At 45.6% G+C, this 25,676-nt stretch overlaps 1 protein-coding gene and 1 pseudogene across 1 annotated transcript in view; both read left to right on the top strand.

Moving 5' to 3' along the window:
• The first annotated feature begins 204 nt into the window (after positions 1–204).
• Positions 205–25,676, top strand: part of LOC135920066 (CDGSH iron-sulfur domain-containing protein 3, mitochondrial-like) — a 47,631-nt gene continuing 22,159 nt past the window's right edge. The window contains exons 1-2 of the mRNA XM_065454114.1: positions 205–396; positions 5,571–5,804. Coding sequence (XP_065310186.1) covers positions 337–396; positions 5,571–5,804 — 294 coding nt within the window. The 5' untranslated portion in view covers positions 205–336. The remainder of the gene's footprint in view (positions 397–5,570; positions 5,805–25,676) is intronic.
• On the top strand, positions 7,050–8,272 carry LOC135920070 (uncharacterized; annotated as a pseudogene).

The following is a 25,676-nucleotide window of genomic DNA, read 5'->3' as shown; positions in this document are numbered from 1 at the left end:
ATTCTAATAAAATATGCTCCGTCGTTTCCCTAGCTTTACCGCAGCAAGCACATGCTTCTTCTTCCTTCTTACATCTCGCTTTATAGGTGCGTGTTCTAAGGCATCCCGATCACGCTTCGAAAAGTAATGAGCTTCCCTTTGAGTTATCATAAATGGACACTAGCGCCAGAGTTCCCTCTAGTAATTATTGCAAGAAACTTTATGTGAAACTCCATGCCCATGGCCTCCAGTGAAACGGAGTGGGGAGACGTCCGAAACGCCCGTTCCTACACCCACCGAGCTCAGAAAACTGCCGTATTCACACAAATTGATCAATTCTGACCGTTTCCAGCTGACATGAAGTTTGTCCAATCGTACATTAGCGGCTGGAGCCGCGCCGTAGCATCAGTGACGCGGGTGAGTGCTGAGCGTGGTCGCCGGTTGGTTAGCTCTGCTGCAGACGTCTTTTCTCGATAACGACGCTCTTGCATAGAAGACCCTCCTGAGCAATCTGTGCATAAATCGGAACACTTGAAACAGCAGAAAAGATGAGGCCTCGGACAACTCGGAGTTTATGGCGTTGATCGAAATGACTACCGTCGTACAACGCTAAGGCAAAAAGCACGAGTAAAACCCAGCGAACCATGATCCACTGGCTGCTGTCGAGAAAGAAACAGTAATTTTTTTTTTAACAGCAATACAGATGGGCACCTCGCACAGTTATCGCTTTTGCTGTTTACCTCCATGGCTTTCATACAGCGCATGCCGTGGTGGCGTGGTTAAGCGTTGCGCTCCTTAGCCCGAGGGCGCGGGATCAAATGCTGCATTTCGATGGAGGCGAAATCCAAAAACACCCACGTGTGGGTGCATTATTAGGTGCACGTTAAAGAACCCCAGGTGGTCGAAAGTCATCCGGAGTCCCCCACTACGGCGTGCCTCATAATCGTGGTTTTGGCACGTAAAACCCCAGAATGTGTATGTGTTTTTATGCCGAGTTTACGAGATGGCGACGATACAGTATCATATTTCCTAGCGAGTCGTCATAATGCGACGCGCTAGCGTTTACACGTGGGCCCATCACACGAGGCGTCCGAAACGCTCACACCCGTTGTTAGGGAGCTCGCCTGTGTGGGTAGGAGAGCCAGGCTTCTCAACCCCTTGATGCGATGCACTATAGCCGCGTACCTTTTAATTTGCTAGGGTCGACTTGACTCGCTAACGCTAGCTCCGGCTGGCGCAGTAAGGCCTTCCTAGCGCAATGATACCTGTGTGCAAGTAATCTTGCTAGTGTGAGCACATGTGTCCCTATCGGAGATAGGTTAAAGCAGTTGAAACGGCACGGGACTGAAGTTTGGAATCAGTTTGATGTGCAGATTAAAATTATGGGGTTTTACGTGCCAAAACCACTTTGTGATTATGAGGCACGCCGTAGTGGAGGACTCCGGAAATTTCGACCACCTGGGGTTCTTTAACGTGCACCTAAATCTAAGCACACGGGTGTTTTCGCATTTCGCCCCCATCGAAATGCGGCCGCCGTGGCCGGGATTCGATCCCGCGGCCTCGTGCTCAGTAGCCTAACACCATAGCCACTGAGCAACCACGGCGGGTCAGTTTGATGTGCAGATGGTGAGCTAGTGTGGGAAGTAAGCGAGGAGTTCATCCAAACAAATGTGGCTGTAACTTGCAGAAACATTAACAAAAATTATCATGAACCTGTTGCCATGAGCTGCCCACGTGGAAAATGGTATTACCATGCAAAGTGTTGGAAGACTAGTGTGCTGACAGGTGTTTCTGCATGCATCAGAAAATAATTCGCCCCACCCTCCTATATGGAATAAACATACAGGATGCAGTACATAAACAAACTGCATTCTTCACTGTGCAGATTTTGGTAATTAATTGCAACTATTAGTAGCACAGCATCTTTTTGCAACATGGCTCTGTGGGCTTCCAACTTGTGCACAGAATGGTGCCATCATTCTGAAACAGTACAAGATTGCAGGTTCAATTCACAGCTGGTTACTGTCGCATTCCCATGGGGAGAAGACATTTTTGTACTGAAGGTTCACCGCACACTTTAAAAAAAAATTGTTCGATCATCAGTTGATCCCTAGCCATGTACTATGGCAGGAATAGCAACAGTTAACAACAATAGCAACTGCCTCCACAATCTCTCCTTGCATGAATCGCACTGCATGTGACAGGTATCGGAGGCATCCGCTGTTGTCTTACTTGTGCTTACTGTAGTGTAGACCTAAAACTAAAATAAAGTTCATCCCATAACTTTGATAACCATTACCTTGTTGCCATGAGTGATAAAAGTAAGATATTTTCAATGTAGGTGTGATGATAACCTTGAAAAAGACCAACACAGTGACAGCTGTGTAGTGGGCTATTCCACCCATTTGTAGCTTGGAAAAATAGTGGACATGAGTTGGGGCACATGAATATTAAGAGGATTTGAGCATATTATGCAATGCGTAGAACTGGTGTGGTTATAAGAGAGCTGTTGACTTCAATGAGAAGCTGGAAGTCATAGCCTGGCTGTTGGCATGGCATGTGTTACTAGAAGTGGTAGGAGGAAGCTCATTTCCAAGTACGCTGTTACGAGGCAACCACTGGATCGACTTGAGCAACATCCATTGCATTGAGAGGGGAAAGTAAACTATAGTGTCTCTAGCGAGCAAAATTTTTATTTATGACTTGGATGTTTTTGCAAAAATTGCCAATAATCGTAGTTATTTATTGACGAGTGTTGCCTACAGGCAACATACCAGAAAAAATATAATTTTCTTGTCGTGTTTCGGTATTGAGTACAAGGTTCCTGGCTGAATGCCTTCAGCCAACACTGAATGACAGGCAGCAAGCATCATTTGTTAGATTAGAGCAGGAATACAGGATAAGAAGGAACAAGTCTGGCACTTGACTCGCTTTGTTTTGAGTGCAGAAAAGACGGACTGATGCAAGCTATCCAGCTGCACTGGTGTCACACATGTGATATAATGCGAATGAAATGTACACCTATGGTTTACGTATGACGAGAGCTGTCTGTACAAATTTCAAATGAAACCATAGCTGGCTTGGAGTGAAGCCCACTTCCAGCTTTCTGCCTTGTGTACGCCCTATTTTTAAAAGGTTTTCAAAACATTTTTAAATTTTCGTTGATTATGCTCATTCTTGATGTGTTTTGCACATTTAGATAGAAAATAAAAATTTGAGGGAGTTATTCATACGTGTTGTCATTAAAGGGTTAAGAAAACAATAGAAGCATGAAGTTAGCAAATTGTTAACTCTGCACCAAAAGCAGATATTGCAGTTCTGTAAACTGCATCTGTAGACAGCATTTAAAGTGAACAAATGTGATATTATAAATTTACAGCATACGTGAAATTGTTACAATGTATATGAGCATTTTTGCAGGAGTGATACAAATTAGGTCGTGTATTTCATTGCAGTGTCTAATAGATCAATTCTGTCCTGTCTAGATGCATCATGTGCAGCTTACAGAACTCATGTTGTTTTTTATTGCTGTCTTGTAAACTTGAAACTTCAGTATTCTGAAATTTTGCAATACTCAGAAATTTTTTGTCAATAAATTTGTGGCCTAAATTGGAAATCCACTTCCTTCTGTTAGTAAATTTAGCTTTTCCTTTTAAATGCAACGAACTTAATCCAGGTCATTGCAGTGAATGTTGAGAGAAACGATTTCTCCGTACCCATGTGTTTAGAGAGCAGCTTCCTCGTAAATGGGTACTGGCACAAACATTCTCAGTCCTGCTTAATTTTTTTTTGCTTTATCAGATAGCTGTTGACCTCATAACTACAGTACTGTGTTGTGCCACAGTTCCGTGAATGTGTAAAAAATTGCCAATTATAACCTCTTCTACATTGACCATTTCAAAATGCATGCCAAACGGAGTGCAGATTCTCTGCATTCGGTTTGTTTACAAGTCCTCCTTGCACGTCACGGAAATTCGGGTAGTGGTCACAAACTGCTTATGTATGTGCAGTTCAGCCTGGTCCAGTGCATGTCTCGCAAAAAGCTGGACACATGCCGCATAGGCCATTCTTTTACTCTGCGCTTCTTCGCATCAGTCCACAAGGGGTATAATGAGCTTAGTTCCATGCTCTCACTTTTGTCAAAATGCACACTGCCCTTCTTATTATCACATTGTGCAAAGCTTTTGACAAGGCATCCACAATGTAGCTTTAACTACTTCACCGACCCATGCATCCGTGATACTACATGACCCTACGCCCGCACACACACAAATTTTCATGATGTACAGAGGTTGACCTTGTAAACAAACCCCACATAAAGAAATTTGGCGCGCTTCTTGAATTTGTTGGTAGTGGGTAGATTCGCAGTGATGTCTGTAAATAAATAAAATATATTATAATTGATTGTTTCTTGAATGCTCGAGGAGAACAGGATAGAGGATAATGTTACTTGCAGACGATGGCAATCGCTGATTAGTTGAAGACTAGGAGCAACAGAAAAGGTTAGTGTATTTGCAAAATGTTTTTAAATGTGCGCGTGTTTAACAGAAGCAACTTTTTTGTCGTGATGGTATTTATTCGTAAATCTTGTTACATGTTTTCGTGCTCACGCCAACTTCAATTATATGGCGGTAATCATGGCTGACAGTGCTCTTGACAGCGTTGCTGAAAACGAAAACACTCATACTTTTAGGAACAATTAAATTGAATGTTTTGTTCCAAAAAATAATGATGCACTTGGAAATTAAAACATATTAATTGCTGTAATGAACTGCATACTTTTCATTATTTTATTTGTTCGCCGCCACTCTTCGGCAAGATACCCATTTGTTTGCAGCAGTCATTTTCCTCGAATTACATTCGGTATCTCCGTGTAGGAGCTGACTAATGATGTTAACTGCAAATGCCATTAGAGACAAGCGAAATTAAACCTTCCCATATGGCAGGGCTATAGTAGAGAAAAAATTCAAGAGGCACTTAATTATCCTTTCGTGGATGAATGTGAAAGCATTGCAACCACTGTGCAATGCTTACACGTTATGCCACAATGCAAAGTAGAGCATTGCAACTCGCAACAAAGGTCATGTAGTAGAGTGCCTTAATTAACTGTGCCTTAAAGCCAAAAGTCGTGGGTTGGTCTCTCACTAAGGTCGTGAGTTGGAGTGTCTTCGTTGATTCCACCTTAATTAACTATGATTAAATGAACTCTGCATTAATGAACACCAAAGGTCGTGGGTTCAACTCTCACCAAAGGTCGAGGGTTCAACCCCCACCAAAGGTTGTGGGCTCAAGTGTCTTAATTAACCCTTTCAATTAACATTGCCCTAATTAATACCAAAAGTCATGGGTTCGACTCTTACCAAAGGTTGAGGGTTGATAGCCTTTTTGGACCACCGTTTTGGTATGCCGACAACACTGGATTTTCCACCTTATGAGCCGTTTAATGCTTTTGCATAAAAAAGAAAGTGTTCTGTCAGTTTAAGTGATGGTAGTGAGAGTTGCCAGCGCAGGATGGAGGGATGCAAGACAGAGGTAATTGGGGACTTCTGTCCTGTAGTGGACATGAAACGAGGGTGTCGCATTTTCTGCAGCTGAGCTGTCGTTCCCTGCCAGCCGCCTTGGGCAGCAGTGCTGGCTGTCACAGTGCCTCATCGACACTACCAGCTGAGTCATTTCCTGAACTGTCACCACGTCCAGAGCAGGCATACCATTCTGCCTACACTCAGCCAACCAAAGGCCGCATCTACGACAAGAAACCATTCCGATTTGAGTGCAAAAAGGGGCGCATATACCATTGGTGCACCTGTGGGTTCAGCCACACCCAGGTAATGTCTGGTGGAACATCCTGTGTGCTTTTCGGGAGAAGAAAAAAAAAAGGCTTTTATGTGTTGTATCACTATTAAGAAAATGCATTAATGACCAGGGTGTCTACCAAATGGGAAAACCGGGAATTCTCAGGGAGTCTGAATAGTCTGGAAATAGTGAGGAAAAGCTCGGGGAATTTGTGCACCTATCAGGGAAAATTAGCTGTACTTTTATTGAAAGGGAACAAAAGTCGTGCTAATGCTGGCTCGAGTAACGTAGAGGAATCGTAACGAATCTTCTTTGACGTCGTGTCGTTGGTTGGAGTTGTTCGACCGATTTTCCGGACGCCCAATTTTTGGGACATGCCCAATAATTCGGATGACTTCGCGGCACCACCACATACCCCAGAGTCAATGTATAAGTACCCTTCGCCGTCCGATTTTCTGGACTTCTTGCCGTGACCGCAGGTCTGAAACGACATTAATCAAAGGCACCACCGCTGCCATTTTGATTATGTCGCCGCCTCGAACTGGCGCTCTCGCACGCAGATCCGCTGGCAGCCTTTACCCTAGTTAGCCACCACCGCGGCAACGCTAGGCCTTGCTGCTTCGACGTTCGCTGTTAAGCTTGCTGTTTGGTGCCATGTTCTTTAAAGCGAAAGCTTTACTAAGCTCATCGAGCCGAGTTTCGCTGTCACCACAAATTTGACCTTCGTTTGACCGTCGTTGCGGCATTTGACCGGCAATGCATCACGTGACTCCGTGCCAAGCTCCACCACCGCCGCCAGCTTGGTGCATGTGCTCTCCACAGCTGGGTCGCCGCCTGACCACGTGAGTAGCCATGTGCCTGGCTAAGAGGAGCGCTGCGCTCGCCTGGTCAGTCTGGTTTTTCCGATCGTGGCAGACGCTCTTGTGCTCGAGGCTTCAGCGATGTCGTTCGTAGCTAAGTACTATTTTATTTTTATTAGCTAGTGTTTTTGAAGTGTTTTCTTTTGCATGGAATAAGGGCGCAAATTTTGAATTCTTGGTAAGAGTAGTAAACGTACCGGCTTTGTTTAGGTCTGGCGGCTTCCCCGTTAAGCCTAGGTGGTAGGAGGGACCTATTTGATAAGCTTATTTAATTCTCTCAGCTAGCTCTTCGAAGTGATTCTTACATGGGGTAGGGAGTGCTAATTTTCAATTTTTGTTTGGAATAGCGGTCGAGGTCAGCTTTGCGCGAGTGATTTGGCGGACTTGCTCGTTGGGCCTAGGGACGTAGGCCTAGCGATGAAACCGAAGAACGGGAAGGCCGTGGGGGACGGGGAGCAAGTGCAGTGCGACGAGTGCCTGCGCTGGTGCTTCGTTGACAAGACTAGATTGCAGAGTTTAGCAGATGCGGAGGGGTCTAGCTTCACGTGCAGGTCATGCAAGGGTGTCAGGGAAGCAGTCCAAAAACTGCAAGGGACTTGGGTGGCTAAGTTCGAAGAGCTCAAAGCAGATCTGAGGGAGGAGCGAGAGAAGTGGGTAGCACTGCAGGCGAAAGTCGACGATTTGGTCAAGGTGGAGGCGGCCCAGGCCGCGCAATTAGTAAGGACCGTGGCCGAGCTTGGGGAAGAGAGGGAAAGGAGTGCCGAACTGGAAAGGTGGCTCGATGTGCTTGAGACGTGAGCAGGGGAGAATGACGGCTCAGGTCATCAAGCTGGTGGCAAAAGCTCGGAAAGTAGGGTAGACCCTACAGGCAAAGTGGGAGGCAGGGAGGCAGAGCAAGCGGTCGTCGGCTTGCCGCTGGTGAATCGGCATAGTTATAGCGAAGCAGCACAACACGCCCCGAGTGAGGCAACGTTGCAGCCACAGGGGCGCCAGCGGGTGCGAAGAGAGGGGCAGCGGACGCAGGCTGGTGGCGAATGGTTCGCACGCAGAAGGGTCCTGGTGATAGGGGACTCCAACATGGGGAGGGCTGAAGAAGGCATGATGGCGAGAGTGAAGGCGGACGGGCGCGTGCAAGTGGAGGTGCAAGCGGGAAAGGGCATGGTGGAAGCGATGACCAAGGCGCGGGGAGTGGTAGGGGACACCACGGAGCGCGACAGCTTGGTCATTATGCATGCTGGGCTCAATGACGTGCTTAAGGGGCGAAGCCAGGACCTTGAGAGGCACGTTGAGTCTGGGCTGCGTAAGCTTAGAGAGGCTTCCGGGAGGGTGCATGTGACCATATGCACTATCCCAGAGGTCCAGGGCCAGACTGACCAGATAGAAAGGAGGGTGGTTGAGGCCAATCAGGTCATTAGGAGTCTGAGCCGACGACTTGGGTACAGTGTGATGGAGGTCAGCAGTGACGTGTACGAACCGGCTCCCGGCCTTTTGTACAGGATGCCATTCACTACAGTCATGCCACTGGCACAAGGATAGGGGGCAGGGTGGGTCGCCAGGCAACAGCTTTTTTAGGGGGACCCAGAGCCCTGAAGGAATCAGTGTAGGCTGGGGCAATTCGAGGCAGGAGCTACAAACAAGCAAGCATCGGTACTGTAGGAGAGGCAAAAGTAAGCGCCAGAGCCAAATTAAGTCGGACATAGGGTTTATTAACATGCAAGGTGGTAGAAATAGGCTAAAATGGGAGGAAATCGAAGAGCAACTAAGGCAGGAGAACTTAATGGTTTATGGGTTTGTAGAGACGCATCTTAGGGACATGGAACAACCACCCTGTAACCTTGATTATGCATGGAAATACTGCAACAGAGTGCAGGGTAGCAGAAAGGGTGGGGGAATTGGAGCACTCATCCATAAAAATACAAATTGGCAAAGGGTCAAACAAGAATGCAAGGAGCATTTATGGCTAAAAGGAAAAGTAGCGGGAGAGAAAATACTTCTAGGCTTTGTATACCTTTGGACAGGATCAAATGCTAAAGAGGAAAACAAAAAAATGTTGGACTGTATAGCAGCGGACATCAATGAGCTAGGAAAAGAATGTGAGATAATTGTTTTAGGAGACATGAATGCACATGTTCAAGGTATGTATGGGTACACAGACTTCGCAGGTGGCATGATATTGGATATGTGTGAGAGGCATAACTTAGTTGTCTGTAACTCTACTGAGAAGTGTGACAGGATCATAACATAGGAGGTAGGGGGTCGACACTCGACAATAGATTTTGCATTACTGTCACATAGGATGTACAATAGATTAGGAGCCATGAATATAGATGAACAGGGCGCCAGAAGTATAGGTGGCGACAACAAACGTATCAAGTTGAGATTTAAGAGTGAAACTAAAGCAGGAACGAGGCATGAGGAACAGCCAGATGGGATTTTTTACTCAGAAGAGCAAGTGGAAATATCAGCCAAACATATTGAAGAGGAAGTATCAGAGGGTACTGGAACTGATTGGATTTACCCAAAGTTAACGAGACTATTTGAGCTTGAGCTAGGTAAGGTGTGAGTCAGGAGAACAGGGCATGGGATACGAAAACTCAAGAGCTGCTGGGATGAAGAGGTTAAGAAGGCCATAAAGAAACGTCAGGAAGCCTCCAGGGAAAACAGGTATTCCAAAAGTAAGGGAGAACCTGAAGCTCAAGTAGAGAGAAAATGGGAAAACTGCATAAAATGCAGAAGGGAAGCATCCTATTTGATCAACGAGAAATTTAAGACAAAAGGGTCCCAATGGCTCTCAGAAGTAAGCAATAAAAAAGATAAACACGCAGCTAGGAAATTCTGGCAGCATCTGAACTCCTTGGGTAATAGGACGAGCCTATAGCAGACGTATATAGTAACAGCTCAGGGTACTCGGTTAGAAGGAGGGGAGGCAATGCAGCATATAGGAACCATGATGAGGGAAAAATTTACAGAACAGAGAACTGTTACGTGCAATATGTCGGAGAAAAATAGCCCGGTCAATCCACTGCTTTCGCTTGGACAAAGAGAGTGGGAAAGGGCCGAGAAGAGGGCAGGCCCGGATGGTATTCCAATTATGTTAATAAAGAAATTGGGTTCGAAATCTAAGAAAGCACTAAGGGAGGTAGTGAGCAAAATGTTAGTGGATGGTAAAGTACCTGACGAATGGAGGCTAAGTAGGATGAGGATGATATATAAGGGAAAGGGAGACAAAGCTGACATAAATAACTATCGGCTTATAACAGTGACGTCAGTGGTTTACAGGGTGGTTATGCAGATTACAAAGGACAGACTGCAAGCATGGGTAGAGAATGAGGGGGTGCTTCGAGAGCTACAAAATAGGTTCTGGAAGCATAGGAGGCTAGAAGTTCTCACTGACACAGTGCATTGAAATAGCTGAAAGGGAACACAGACCTTTATGGCTGGCTTTTTTGGAGATCAAAGGAACCTATGACAGTGTATTTCAAGAGGGCTTGTGGGGCATTCTGGAAACTTTAGGAGTGCAAGATGGAGTAACCAGTTTCTTAGAAGATGTCTCTTAATGTAACCGGGTGATTATACAATGGGGAAAAGCAGGTTTCGGAGCCAGTAATGATTCGGCGAGGGCTTCGGCAGGGATGTCCATTGTCACCTCTGTTGTTTATGCTGTGTTTACAAGGATTAGAGGCCAAAATACAGCAAAGTAGATTCTGCTTCAACCTATCATTTTTCAAACAAGGAAAATTGATTGGACGGTCATTATCAGGACTGATGTATGCGGATGATATTGTATTAATGGCTGACAATACAGAAGATCTGCAGGGATTGATAGACATACGTGATACAGAAGGAGACAGATTTTAGCAAAGAAAAATCAGCAGTCATTATTTTTAATGATAACATTTGTGGCGAGCATAGGATATAGGAGGCCATGCTTGAGATAGTCGATAAGTACAAGTATCTTGGGGTGTGGATAAATAATAGAATTGAGTATCTGGCAGAGTACTAAAAGTATGTAACGACTAAAGGTAACAAAAGTGCAGCAATTATGAAGAGTAGGGCACTGTGGAACTACAATAAGTACGAGGTAGTACGAGGGATATGAAAGGGGGTAATGGTTCCAGGCCTGACTTTTGCCAATGCAGTTCCATGTATGAGAGCAAAGACCCGGGCACAGTTGGAAACTAGGCAACATGGTGGGGGTAGGCTCGCTCTGGGAGCACATGGAAAGACACCAAATCTTGGGTTGCAGGGGGATCTGGGATGGTCTTCTTTCGAGGGCAGAGAGGCTAGTAGCAAGATAGCATTTGAGGAACGATTGAGAAAAATGGGGAAAATGCGGTGGGCTAGGAAGGTTTTCAGTTACTTATACACAACGAATGTTGACACAAGGTGGAGGAAGTGAACTAGAAAATTGTCAAGCAAATACTTGGGCAGCAGTGGGGGGGGACAGGTAAGAAATCATCTGTCAAGAAAAAGGTTAAGGAGACAGAGGGGTATGTGGAAAACAGAGATGCAAACCAAATCAGCATTCGAGACATACAGGACGTTTAACCAAGAAATAGCCAAGGAAAATATTTACGATAACTCTAAGGGAAGCTCATTGTTGTTTGAGGCCAGGAAAGGTGTACTGCGGACTAAAACGTACCGAGCCAGATACCAGGAGATAAACTTGTTGTGTGGGGCGTGTGGAGAGGTGAGGAAATGGCTGAACGCTTGATACTTTCTTGTAAACGACTTCATCCTGCAGTTGAATGTAACGAGGAGCTATTCAAAGCTTTGGGTTTTAAGGACAGTGAAGGTAAAATAATCTTTGAACAGGTAGAAAGAACCAAACTGAGGCTATCTGATTGGTGGATAATATTAACGCAAAAGTATGCATGCATATAGTACCATTCAAGGCTAGGTGGCGCGTGCCGCCGCCGCCTGATTCAAAGGGTTGAGCCTCATTCATCTATGCATTCATCCAGTGCAAGCTTGGCCATGGATAAGAGCATGGCCGAGCCATATTTTCTGAGCGTTGCGCGGGAGCGCGCGGCTTTGAGCCGTCGTCGCCAAGCGGTGTCTGACCACCTCGTGGATATTGCCCGGCGAGCTGCTTCACTGGAGAGAGTCCGGAACGCAACAGTCATTGCACCATCGAGATCAGCATAGCGACCGTGTTCACGCCCTGTCCGCTTGTGCTTCGACGCTGCGCATGTTCGCGGCGTCTCTGCATGTCTAGCACTTGCGCTTTCCCTGTCGCAAAACATGCATCGCGCCGTCGAACGATGCATGTCTACCCAAGCCTAATCATAGTCATGTCTAGACACCGACCTAGGCACAGCCATCATACCTGGTTTAACGGTTGATTGTATACCTAAGTATAATAATTACAGCTAAATCAAAGGTTAACCAAGTGAAACCAAGCTTTCGCTTTGCATATCAAGGGTTAGCTGAGCTAAGCCGCAGCCAATTTTTTAATTGAAAGAATTTGCCACTGTCAGCAATAGCACTGACTTCGCCTTTTGTAAGCTTTGAGATTGGCTGCGAAGCTCAGAAAGCACAGCGCGTTGCATAATGCCGGTTCCCGAAAGTAAGCTTCGCCTCGGTACAGCAATGTTGCGCGGTGGAGCATACACAAAGTATTGCGGTGAAGCTTAAGCACGGGAAAGGGCACTTGTCATGGGACACAGTATGGATTCCTTAATTACACACGCATGCACCCGCCATCTCCTGTCATAGTACAAGCACCGATATGCCTTATAAGTGTACTAGCAGGCCTCCAGAGCTTTTTCGAACATACCTGTAGCGTTTTTAGGGGCAGTAAAAGACATGCAATCATTTTTTTCGGACTGCCCGATTTTCCTAACGTTTTCACGGCCCCTAGGGAATCCAAAAAAGCGGACGTTGACTGTACAACTGGCCAAGAGGATGCTTCAAAGGGTCTGTGGGGTGAACGCATGGTGGAAGGATGATGAGAACAGAAAGGACCGACACATTGAAGGATGAATGGGGAAGGAACTGTGCCGCCGCTTCTTTGAAGGAGCTTGAGCTCAAAAAACAAAATGTTGACTGATGCTGAGATGCAGGTGTCCCTTATCTAAACCAAAACAAACTTTTTACAGCAGTGAAATGCAACACTGAGGCGTTGTGCGTGGGCTGAGAGTATTGGCGGCGAGGAGTTACGGAGTCGCCATCTATCGGAAGCGCCTCGCTGGCGTAGTATGAGGGATCACGTGGCGCGCTCTTCATAGGTTTTGCTGTCAGCGCTCGCTGAAAACACCACGCGCGAGCTCTCTCGGACATTTCTGTAAGTACTATTGAAACGAGAGAAGTTTTCACTGCCCAAATAATAATCTTGGGCAAACTGAAAGCACAGAATCGTTTACAAACGCTATCTCTCTTTACTGAATACGTACAGTGAACGCCACTGCGCGCGGTCGCCGCGATGGAGTCTCCCGAACCAGCTTCTTGCGTGAAAGGTAGGTAGACGCTGAGAGCAAACTATGTGAAATATGTTCTTATAGTGTCTGTATAACTAAATGGAGCGTAATAGAACGAGGCCTCAATGCAGCGATCGCGCAGATTCGCAGCGACCGACTGCGCGTCTGCATGCTTGTCCGCGCACTGTTTCGCTTTCTCCACGTGCGCGTTTTCGCACCGTGCCATGAGCTTTAGGCCGCAGAATATGAGCATTTGACAGTATACAAGCAACCATTGCTGCGTGGGCGCTATCAGAGCTGTTCAAAAATAATTTCATTGTAGAGACTTCGACGCCTACAGGGACTGTGATGTGCCGTCGCGACGATTCAATATTTTTTTTCTTCTAAATTCGTTGAACTTTCAATATTATTTCTCGAGTTGCGTCGCACTGTATGTTTATCGGTGTTCTCAGCGTGCAATTTCCCGCTGCTCCTTTTTTGTAGTCCAGTGCATTAATTCATAACATCAGCATGACCATATGCCATGCTTTATTTAAATGTGTTTCTTACCGCTGCCTTTCCACTCCACTGAACTTGCCAGTATCTATAGCATCGACAAGTTCATAGACCAAACCATCATGACATTAGTCGAGCAGCGGACTGGGGCGAGCGTCTCATTGCGCGTTTTCAGAACATCGCAGACCGGGCGCCGTAGCAGTATCTTCCTAGCGTCTGTGCTTGCTGCATACCCGAGTTGTAGCCGATGACTGTTTGCCGGTTTTATGTTTCGCGAGCCAAGCTTCACACAGCTTCTTGTCCTGCGGCTACGTGTGAATAAGGCTGACACCGGCCTGCGTTACGTGCGTCCGGCCCTGCGGCACCGAGCAGTAGCCTACCATGGTGCGCGCCTTCAAAGGCAGCCACTACCTATTGTAGTGTTTTCAAGCGTTGTAAAGGAGACACTCGGAGGGGGAAAATTTCGCCACTAAATGAGGACCGCAGCGTACGAGGGAATTTGAACTCGTTTTCAGCTCGCTTCGGCGCTCCCGAAGCAGCCGACGCGGCCGCTATGTCCACGTGATCCCTCCTAGCACGTCACGCCGACGGTGGCGCCAGCTTTTCCAGTGGTGGAGCTCGAGGCCAATACCAGGATAGTTGAGGTTGACTTTCCGGCTGCTAAGAAAGAATCTCACTTGTGACAAAGTTCGGGCCTCATACCAATGAGCTTGCTATCAGTTGATAGAAATAGCTGATGTTCGAAAATGTTTGCTTCTGTACGCATCTCGTTTTATTCATATGTGACAATGTGTGGGCTTTACCATTTTTTTAAAATATTTTATTCGCTGTGAATTTCACTATCCCCTCCCTGCTGTTGCTGAATAAAATAAACACTACTCCTTACTATTCAAGCTGGATTAAGTGGTTTCTTTAATTTTTTTTAGTATGGTTACTAGAGTGACAGCATTGGACGACATGGTGTCAGCCTGTCTTGACATAAAACAGAGTTCTGTGTCACTTGGGGAATTTTGCAAAGGCACGTAGGAAAACCTGGAAAACTCGGGGAATTTGGAAATGTCGACTTGGTAGACACCCTGATTACAAGTGTAGGTAGACTGTGTTGGCAATGGGAGGACAAGAGGGGGGCATACATTAGGCCAAAGCTTTTGCAAGATGATTCTGCTTTGCCAAGACAACAGGGCTGGATTTATGGGTGATGGGGTAGCAAGGATAGTTTTTCCTTGTTTAGCATCACTGAAACTAAGTTAGTTTTATTTTGAATTGCATTACACGAATAATTTTAGTGCAAGAAGCAGTGAAAAACTTGAAACAGGGTTTGCTTTGTCTGAACATACAAGAGGTTGCAGCATGTATCGACCCCTTATACGTTCATGAACCAGCTGGCCCAGCAAACCACACTACTAAATTTGCTTTGTCTGCTGTGCCATGATCTGAGCCATGCAACCTTCACCTTGTTTACAATTCGGATACCGTGTGCGATATTATACTGCAATAGGACTTGAGTCATCTTCGTCATCACACCGTCATTGTGTACTGTTGGGGGAGCTTTGCATAAAGTTCTGGTATTGGGGACCTACTTTCACTATTATACCACTTAATGAGGTTCAAACTACAAAGCATTCCCAGAGTTCAAGACTCTCAGAAGGGCCTCTTATGGAGCACAGCACCGATAAGAAGACTCATACCAGCAAGAGATGGCAACATAGTGCAAGTATACGGTTAATGCAACATTGTAATTTTATAAATAGCCAGAAAAAAAGTTGATGAAATGTACATACCCTAAAGACTTGCATACAAATATGTATGCAAAAGGAAAGACAACATACTTAAAAAAAACGAAATTTTTGCTAAATAATTGAATCACTGTACAATATTAGAACTAAGAATATAAATAATTAAGGCGAGACAAAATTAATAAGAAAATGTGCAGCAAATAAAGAATAATCAGATGCATAAGTGTTCTTAAATAATAGATAATGTGAGACATTTTATTTTATATTGCATGGAGGCCAGTTACAAAATGTGCTACCTATAAATTTTAAACTCCTCATAATTATTTTTGAATTTGGATAAGCAAAGATTATTCTGCAAAAATATGTGAATAAGATTAGTCAATGCAGAATGGTATGTGATCAATATGGTAAATCATATCATGAGAAGCCAACAAGTCAAGACACCAAGGAAAACATAGGGGAAATTACTTGTACTTACTAATTGAATTAAAGAAATAAATTGACGGCAATGAAAGTGGATGAAAAAACTTGTCGCAGGTGGGGAACGATGCCACGTCTTCACATTACGCCTGCCATGCTCTAACCAATTGAGCTACTGCAGCGTAGTTTCCCCATCCACTTTCTTGGGTATTTATATGTTACTACTAGAACTAACCTTGGGAGTGTTAGCCAGTGCCACCACTCATGAACCTTGGCAGTGGGTGTGGAACATCCTTTCTGCTGCAGGCGTCATGAGTACGTGATCTTTCTGGGTAAAGGAAACTGGTCAATAAACCCACACATGCTACCTGGCAACATCAATGTTGTCGCATTCGAGACCCCCGTTATGTAAGAACGAGAAGAAAGGGGGTAAACCGAAGGGTCATATACTTGTGACACCTGCGGCAGAAAGGATGTTCCACATCCGCCACCAGGGTTTTTGAGTGGTGGTGCTGGCTAACACTCCCGAGGTTAGTTCTTGTAGTAACACATAAATACCCAAGAAAGTGGATGGGGAAATCGTGCCGCGGTAGCTTAATTGGTTAGAGCATTGCACATGTAATGCGAAGACGTGGGATCGTTCCCCACCTACGGCAAGTTGTTTTTTCATCCACTTTCATTGCCATTAATTTATCATTTCTTTAATTCAATTTGTAAGTACAAGTAATCTCCCCTATGTTTTCCTTGGTGTCATCGTTTGTTGGCTTCTCATGATATGATTAATAAAAATCAGGCCCCTCGGTTACCTCCCTTCCTTCTCGTTCTTACAATATGGTAAATGTGTTTCGTGGAAGGTGCAGGGAGCTTCATGCATGAAGCTGCAGCATACCTTTATAGCTTCATCCAGGTGGATGACCCTTTCATGAAACTACCTCCACCTTTTTTGATAATCTGCATGCCAGTGGCATGCGACATTTCTGTGCACACAAAAAGTCGTACATCCAATGCACTCAGCAGCAGGCACATCACTAGTAGGTGCTGCAGACTGCTATTTCGTCATACACTTACGTGGTTTGTAATATTTTATGGTCAGCTGTACTTCTAGTTGCACATAGTTGCTTCGTTTAATCATTGTCACTTCATCGATAATTGCACTAGGTGTGATCATTGTTATCATTTTTCAGGCGCCATGTTTTCACAACTTTCATTTGTGAATGTCATTGCATGTATTGAAGCAATGTACTCGAGTCGATATTCAACACCAGTTCCTAAAAAAAATCTCTATTTGGATTCATTAAATAATTCTACTCGAACAACAGACCTAACTCTGCCTTCTGACTTCCCCAACTGAGCTTCCCCAGATTCATAGCTCACGTTGACGTGTTCCATCTGTGCTGTGTTCTTCCGTTTTTTGGGGATGAGCAGTGGTGGTAGTAGAGCCACTTGGCTTGTACAGCATGCTTTTATGACTTGTTATGGTAACCATGTGCGTAGCTTGAAGCCAGGTTGGGAGACAGTGTCTGCAATAACATCAAATTTATGTTTCAGGGGCCCTTTATCATTTTTTTTTCTCAGGACTGGTTTTAGGTAATGTATGCTACTGTGCCCTTCTAACTCACTCTGGTATAGTTGCATTGTTTGCAAAATAGGCAAGTACGTTTGCTTTCATTGAAAATGGCTTTTGGTGCCAGCCTGAGGAGTTCAGTTCACAAGTAGACAAACTGGTGAGTTGCAGTCTCCTACGAATGACTCATTCCTGGGAATAGTTAAAAATCTCAGAAAACTAATGGAAAACATTGAAGCCTGCTGCTGTCAAGAAGGCACGACAACATGATCACAAGCAGTGGTGCTCAGGGTAGACAGGTTGCTACTCTGATGAACTGGATATGCAACCTTCCTGCGAAGGAGAGCGGAAAACCGTGTTGATGAATTCAAAGACTTGTTTAGAAAGGAATAATATTTAAATTCGTGGTGGGAGAACGAAGACCTTGAGGCCGTTTATAATCACTTGCATAGCAGCTTACTGAGACACTAGAGAGGGTCAAGACTGTGTCACAACAGCCCAAGTAATAATAAAAAAAAATAATAATAATACTTTGATACTTGTGAAATCATGCTGGCACTAGGGTTCTGGTCCAAAATTAATAACAAAAATCAAAATTTGGCCATCATTTCCCCATTCAATAATCCATTTCTCACTGTGAGAATAACGAAAATATTGCTTTAAAGGAATAATTTATCAGTGTAAAATGATGTTGTGTTTCTCTTTGGCGTCCCTAGAATTGTCGATTGTTGATTGCATCACATAGAGTGGGAAAGACACCACTCATAATTATGCCATTTACTGCCAAACAGGAAGAGACGCGCGGTTTAGCAAGTGCAAAGTCTTGACAGAAAAAAAGGTTTTCACCAATAAGAATTTCACTATTGGAATCGAGATTTCTAAGCAGTCATTCAAGTTTGTCTGGAATAAGGATGGAATGTTCCCTTGTTTGGCTGTTGTCTTCATGAAGAAAACTCAAAGCTCTGGTGTGGTGAAAATTCTTAGTGAAGCTGACCTGTTAAGACTTGCAGGAGTGTCCAATGAGCTGGATTCCTTTGCAGAAGAGACACTTGAATGACATCATTTATAGGTATTGTACACATTAATATACAGAGCATCAGAAAGCACTGGAATTGGCTGAACCTGGGAAACTCATCAGGATCATCATCATTGGCCTATTTTTAGGTCCACTGCAGAACGAAGCCCTCTCCCAGCAATCACCAATTACCCCCGTCTTGTGCTAGCTGATTCCAACTGGCACCTGCAAATTTTCTCATTTAATCAGCCCAACTAATTTTCTGCTGTCCTCAACTGCGCTTCCTTTCCGTTGGCACCCATTCTGTAAGTCTAATGGTCCACCGGTTGTCTGCCCTATGCATTACATAGCCTACCCAGCTCCATTTTTCTCTCTTAATATCATCTAGAATATCGGCTATCCCTGTTTGCTATCTGATCTACACTGCTCTCTTCCTGTCTCTTAATGTTACACCTAGCATTCTTGATCCCATCGCTCCTGTTTGGTCCTTAACTTTAGCTTTGTTAACCTCCAAGTTTCTGCCCGATATGTCAGCATTGGTAGAATCCAGTGATTGTACACTTTTCAATGGCAGTGGTAAGCTCTCATTCAGGATGTAGTAATGTCTGCCGTATGCACTGCAACCCATTTTTATGCTGGAAATTTTCTGTTCATGATCAGAGTCCCCTGTGAGTGATTGACTTAGATAAACGTACTCCTGCATAGTGTCACGTGGTAGTGACGGTGAAGAGAGAACACAGTAGCAGTACTGTGAAATACAAAACTAGCTTTTATTGGGCGAACCTGTGCCCACAAAACAGGCTACACTTATAGCACAACGAAAGCGGCGAACACGCTCGGCGATCGTCGAAAATCTGATCAGCGGGTCAAGCGCGTCCGCTTTTATAGATCAGTCGTCGAATGTTCCAGATTAACTGATGGGACCCGCGTGTCTTCCACAAAGTTCTACACCATTCGTGTCACGCGATGAAATCTGATAACACAAGGTTCGGCGACAACAGACACGCGGATAGAAGCGTCGATAACTTTCCAGAAACGTCGGATACATGCAGGCGCGTCCCTCGCTCTGCGATTACAGTTGTTAAGCGTCGAAACGTGGTTACGCGATAAAGATAAGTACACGTGTCAATAGACTCTGGAGACTGACTGGCGATCATGAATTCTTGTTCCCTTGTTTGGCTGTTGTACAGTCTCGTCCATTCTTAGGGTGAACACGGCTCACCGTGGCCGCGCTCCGCGGGGCGCCAGTGCGTCCGGCGCGGCGGCGCATCGAAGCGAAGCGGCGCAGGCGCACACGGACCCAGGGGAGGTGCTTCGCGTCGTCTGCTACAGCGCTGGAGCACGCGGCATCTTGCTTTGCTGTAAAGTAAACTTCGCTAGACCCAGGCGGCATTGCGGGAAGGCGTACTTCACTAACTGGAGCATTTTCCAGCTGGTTTCGTCTACAGCTTGTGAACATCCTGCTTAATCAATATACATGAACAGAATCAAGCATCTCACCACATAAATCACTTAGCATGTTTTTTATAAGTGATGAGGGTAAAAATACAGTCATTTTTTTTGCGCTGTTAATTAGGCTGGGGCCTAGAGGCAACGCTTGATAGTCGTGTCAGGGACATCACCCAGCCTGAGGCTGTTCTTCATTTCTCGAACGGTGGAGGTCGGGTTTGCAGCAGCCGCCGCAACAATGGTCACCCTTTGCCGGGCTTTACGGGGAGCATCCGCAATTCTTCCATCCTTCTTGTAAGCCTGGACGATTCTATTTACAGTTTTCAGTGGCTTTTTTGTCATCTCCGATATAATGCGTTGAGAATAGTTTTGTAGGTACAGATCTACAATGCGTCGTCTTTCTTTTTCCAGTACCCGCGACATGGCTAGTTTCCGAAGCGCACCAGGGAAATGAAATTATCCTGCACTTTTACAGCGTTTTTATCGCCGAAGTGCCATGGCAACCAGCAACCGAACAAAATGCAATTCATCATGCACAGCATATTTAGCGCCAGCAAACAAGGACGTAAGGGAGACGACAACACAATGCGCTAACTTCAACAACTTGATTTTCAGGAAGTACACCTATATAAACCATGCACAGTGGCGCCACCTTATCCAAATCTTATCCATCCAAAAAAGCCGTCTCCTTATCTAACAGGTCGATTGAAGGGGCACTAACACACGTGTCTCTATTCCGCCAGATAGCTTGCGCTTCAATGATCTCTCGCACGTCTTTATCTTTGTGCTTTGCAAGAACCCGACAGGATTCATAGAACGGCGCACAGCCGCATTCTTGACAGTGGGTTGACAGATGACCGTTTTGCTTATTTTTCACAGTTTGGCAATGTTCCTGTAATCGGTCATTAAGACATCTCCCTGTCTGTTCGATGTATTTCTTCCCACAGGACAGCGGAAGCTCATATACAACACTTTCTGCGCATCCCACTGGCGCTTTCCGATGATTCGTAGAGCACCCGGCAGCTGGCTTACGGTACGGGTCTGTCAATCGACATATTTTTGCCAGCTTTTCTGGTGTGGAAAAGACCACTTTTGTGTCCACCCGGCTAGCTATTTTCTTAAGTTTATGTGCCGTTCTATGCAGGTAGGGCACTACCGCTACCTTCCTTCTACGTTCCGTCCCTTGATTTGCCGTGTCCTGAATTGTGCTATCCAACCTGCACCTTTTTAGCAGCCCCTCGACGACCGAAACTTGCACTGATTCCGGAAACCCTGCTGCTGATAGCCTTCCCGATTGATCCATAAGGCTCGTATAGATCTTGTGGTGGCAAGACTTCTTTAGAGCATTTCCAAAGCATAAGTTGGCAATGCTCCTCTTGACGAGCTTCGAGTGGGCTGACCTATATGATAACAGGGGCTTATTAGCTCTAGGTTTATACTCCCAACACGTGTGCCGTTTCATGAACTCGAGCTGAATGTCTAGGAAGCGCAGCACGTTATTGGAGGGCTCTTCAATCGTGAGAGTAAGTGGGCTAAAGCCTGCAGAAAATACTTCGTAAAGCTTGCCTACCGTAAAACGTGCGTCAGGTTCAAAAAGAACGAGATAGTCGTGAACGTATCTGACAACTTTAACCACCCTGTGCTCCGACAAGGTACGGGACAGGATTCTGTTCTGGTGAGCTAGAAAGATGTCACTTAGTATGGGCGCCAAACATGAACCGATGCAAACCCCTTGCTTTTGAATGAATATGTCGTCGTTCCATGCTGCATATGTAGGGTGAAGGTAGCAACTAAGCATGTCTAAAAAGCCTTGAACGGACAAACCGGCTGAATTTTGGAACGGTACCACGCCATACTCGTCTATGCACTCTTCTTCACAAGTTATTAGTTTCTTTTGAGGCAAGGAGTAGTACAAGTCCTTTATGTCAAAGGAGCAAGCTGATAAGCTTTTGTCAGAATTTTCTTTCAGGAAATCTACGATTTCTGCAGAGCCCCTAACCAAAAATGGGTCGTCAATATTAAGAATTCGCAGCTTATCTTGCAAGAAAAGAGCGAACTTTTTCTGCCAAGACCCTGTTTCTGAAACTATTACCCTTAATGGGTATTCGGGTTTGTGCGTCTTCGCACTAAGCATAATTTGAAGGCAACCAGACTTTGCGTTGTCAATTTCACGAACCAACTGACTAAGGTCTGCCTTCTTACAAAGACGCTTCGCTTCTAGCTTGATTTTTCGGAGAGACACATTACTACACTGGTCGAACACAGAGGCAATCGCAGAGCAGGCTTTCGTATTAAAATCACCTTCCTTGAGGACAACAAAGCCACCTTCCTTGTCCGCTGGCAAAACACACAGACCATTCTGCCTCAAAAACGAAGTTGCGCGCTTAACCGGTACACGTGAGACCATCGGTTTGTTGCGCGAAACCACATCGACCCCTTCGGAGATACATCGATTCACTTCACCTTGTGGGGCGCATTTGGAATCCTTCGCACAATGCTCAGAAGTTCCGGTACGCTCAACCTTGGTTCTACGGCGAACTTGGGGCCAAGTTCAAGAACACCTTCAACGTAGTCTGGAAGACTAACCTCGCCGAAGGTCCTGACGCCACAAGGTCCGGCAGATTTCTTCTTAGGGATGCTGTCACGCAGGCCGGGTAAGGTCCTCTGCCACAGAAATTCCGTGCCGCTACTGATGATCGCCAGGAAGTCGGTCCACTTCCTGCAGGCACCTTGTTGTTTCCCTGGAGCGTCCAGCGTCGCTCTCAGCAAACCTTTCACCACCCTCGTTTGCCTTTGCCACTCACTTCTCATTATCTTTAGGACTCTGATGCCATGGCCAACGGAGAGAGCAAGGCCACCAAACAACCGCAGGACTTCGTTGGGCAAATGTTTGCAGCGAATGTAGAAGGAAAGTGACCGAGCTTGGCAATTGGCGTAGATGAGGACGGAAGCCACTGAACATGGATTTAACGATGAACACAGAAAAGAGCCAGATGTACTAGAAATAAATTGTAGCATTGCCATTTGTTGGGCGTGTTGGTAAATTGAAAGCATATTTAGCGCCAGCAAACAAGGACGGAAGGGAGACGACAACACAATGCGCTAACTTCAACAACTTGATTTTCAGGAAGTACACCTATATAAACCATGCACAGTGGCGCCACTTTATCCAAATCTTATCCATCCAAAAAAGCCGTCTCCTTATCTAACAGGTCGATTGAAGGGGCACTAACACATGTGTCTCTATTCCGCCAGATAGCCTGCGCTTCAATGATCTCTCGCGATTGAAGAGCCCTCCAATAACGTGCTGCTCTTCCAAGACATTCAGCTCGAGTTCATGGAACGGCACACGTGTTGGGAGTATAAACCTAGAGCTAATAAGCCCGTTATCATATAGGTCAGCCCACTCGAAGCTCGTCAAGAGGAGCATTGCCAACTTGTGCTTTGGAAATGCTCTAAAGAAGTCTTGCCACCACAAGATCTATACGAGCCTTATGGATCAATCGGGAAGGCTATCAGCAGCAGGGTTTCCGGAATCAGTGCAAGTTTCGGTCGTCGAGGGGCTGCTAAAAAGGTGCAGGTTGGATAGCACAATTCAGGACACGGCAAATCAAGGGACGGAACGTAGAAGGAAGGTAGCGGTAGTGCCCTACCTGCATAGAACGGCACATAAACTTAAGAAAATAGCTAGCCGGGTGGACACAAAAGTGGTCTTTTCCACACCAGAAAAGCTGGCAAAAATATGTCGATTGACAGACCCGTACCGTAAGCCAGCTGCCGGGTGCTCTACGAATCATCGGAAAGCGCCAGTGGGATGCGCAGAAAGTGTTGTATATGAGCTTCCGCTGTCCTGTGGGAAGAAATACATCGAACAGACAGGGAGATGTCTTAATGACCGATTACAGGAACATTGCCAAACTGTGAAAAATAAGCAAAACGGTCATCTGTCAACCCACTGTCAAGAATGCGGCTGTGCGCCGTTCTATGAATCCTGTCGGGTTCTTGCAAAGCACAAAGATAAAGACGTGCGAGAGATCATTGAAGCGCAAGCTATCTGGCGGAATAGAGACACGTGTGTTAGTGCCCCTTCAATCGACCTGTTAGATAAGGAGACGTCTTTTTTGTATGGATAAGATTTGGATAAGGTGGCGCCACTGTGCATGGTTTATATAGGTGTACTTCCTGAAAATCAAGTTGTTGAAGTTAGCGCATTGTGTTGTACTCTCCCTTACGTCCTTGTTTGCTGGCGCTAAATATGCTTTCAATTTACCAACACGCCCAACAAATGGCAATCATCATGCAAGTCGACGGAAATGCATTTAAATGGAAACACCCATGGTGTCTTTCGATTTGGCGAGTCATCCCAGAATCTGGAACTCCTGAGTGGCCAGTCACCCAGTTGAGTAGTCGTTGGCTGCACCGCATCATCATATTAAGCTAAGATGGGGTAGCATTACCTACGCAAAAAAAAGGGAGGGGGGGGGCTCAGCGGTTGATCGGGCTGACGCCCATGGTCAGTTAAAAAGTAGACTGGCCTTAACACAGCAATCTGGCTTGGGCCGGGCTTAGCGTTTACAAATGGTGAGTCCGTTTGCCGACCACCGGCATGCTGTGGGCAGACGACACCATGCCGGCCTCATGACCATCGGTTTAAATGTCGTGGCCGCCTTCGTCCAACACACGGACCGGCCACTTCCCCACGACGGCAACAGCATCGCTTGTCCGTGGCAAGGGTTCCTGTGCCGTATTCATATTTGGGTTTTACCCACTCAGCCCAGCCTGCCCCCGCCTAGCCCCCCCTCCAAAAAAATAAATTCCTCCTAATCTCCAAATTTATCCGATGCCCACCTCTATGGCGTAACTCCATCTGTCGCTTCGGGACGTATATCGCGCAATTTCCAAATTATTGTATGCTAGCGAGAATATGCATATGGCCCGTTCTGAGGAAGTACTGAAATGAAATAGAAGCGAATAACGACTTAATTATCCGGCAAGACGTAATTTAAACTAGAAAACAGACATGTAGATTATAGATTTTCCACTTTAATTACCTATTCGAAACGGACGGCAACAGCATTCGCATGCGGCGTGCATTGATTCCAAGGAGAAAAAACAACAACAACAACAAAAAAAGTCGGCGCCATATGTTTTACTTCACCTAATCAATGTAATCAAATGATTGACCGACGATTCCTCAAAATGAGAATGCGACATCTCGCATCAGGTAGCCGTCAGAGGACCGGCACCGCTTCAGTGATTTTACACAAGCTGTGACAGCAAAAATGAATTTAGTTTTTTTATAGGATGCAGAAAGATGAAAAGGGGGAGTAAAATCGCCACCAAATCAGTTGCTATGTTGGGGAGAGCACTTTCCTACATCGCGTAAAGCGCTCCATGCTCTCCTACCAGCAACATTAACGCGTCAATAAGAGAGTGCGAAGCAGCGGATATCACTTCTTAGTTGTTGTCGAAGTAATAGTATTGCCCTCCTTAATAGTAAAATCCATGGCAAACATGATGGGTGATTTAACAATCGCTCTCTAACTTTCTGCGAAATTTATAGCGGGTTTCGGTCGTTTTCTTAAGTCAATTAAGCACATTCGTTCTAGCATCAAGACATGAGCAAAACGGCATGCTAGGCTCATCACGTGATGACTCCAACCAAGAGCACGCCTAATAGGTTTCTCGGTATGCACTACACCAAGTGCTGTGAGAGTAAAATAAGAGGGCCCCAGCCTAATAAAGAGCGCGAAAAAATGACTATTTTTACCCTCATCACATATGAAAAACATGCTAAGTGACTTATGTGGTGAGAAGCTTGCTTCTGTTTATATATATTGATTAAGCATGCTGTTCACAAGCTGTAGACGGAACCAGCTGGAAAATTCTAAAGTTAGTGAAGTGCGCCTTCCCGCAATGCCGCCTCGGGCACTCAGTCACCTGGGT

Source organism: Dermacentor albipictus, unplaced genomic scaffold (genome assembly GCF_038994185.2).
Source record: "Dermacentor albipictus isolate Rhodes 1998 colony unplaced genomic scaffold, USDA_Dalb.pri_finalv2 scaffold_18, whole genome shotgun sequence".
In the NCBI taxonomy this organism is placed as follows: Eukaryota; Metazoa; Arthropoda; class Arachnida; order Ixodida; family Ixodidae; genus Dermacentor; species Dermacentor albipictus.
This window is presented reverse-complemented; position numbering and strand designations above follow the sequence as displayed.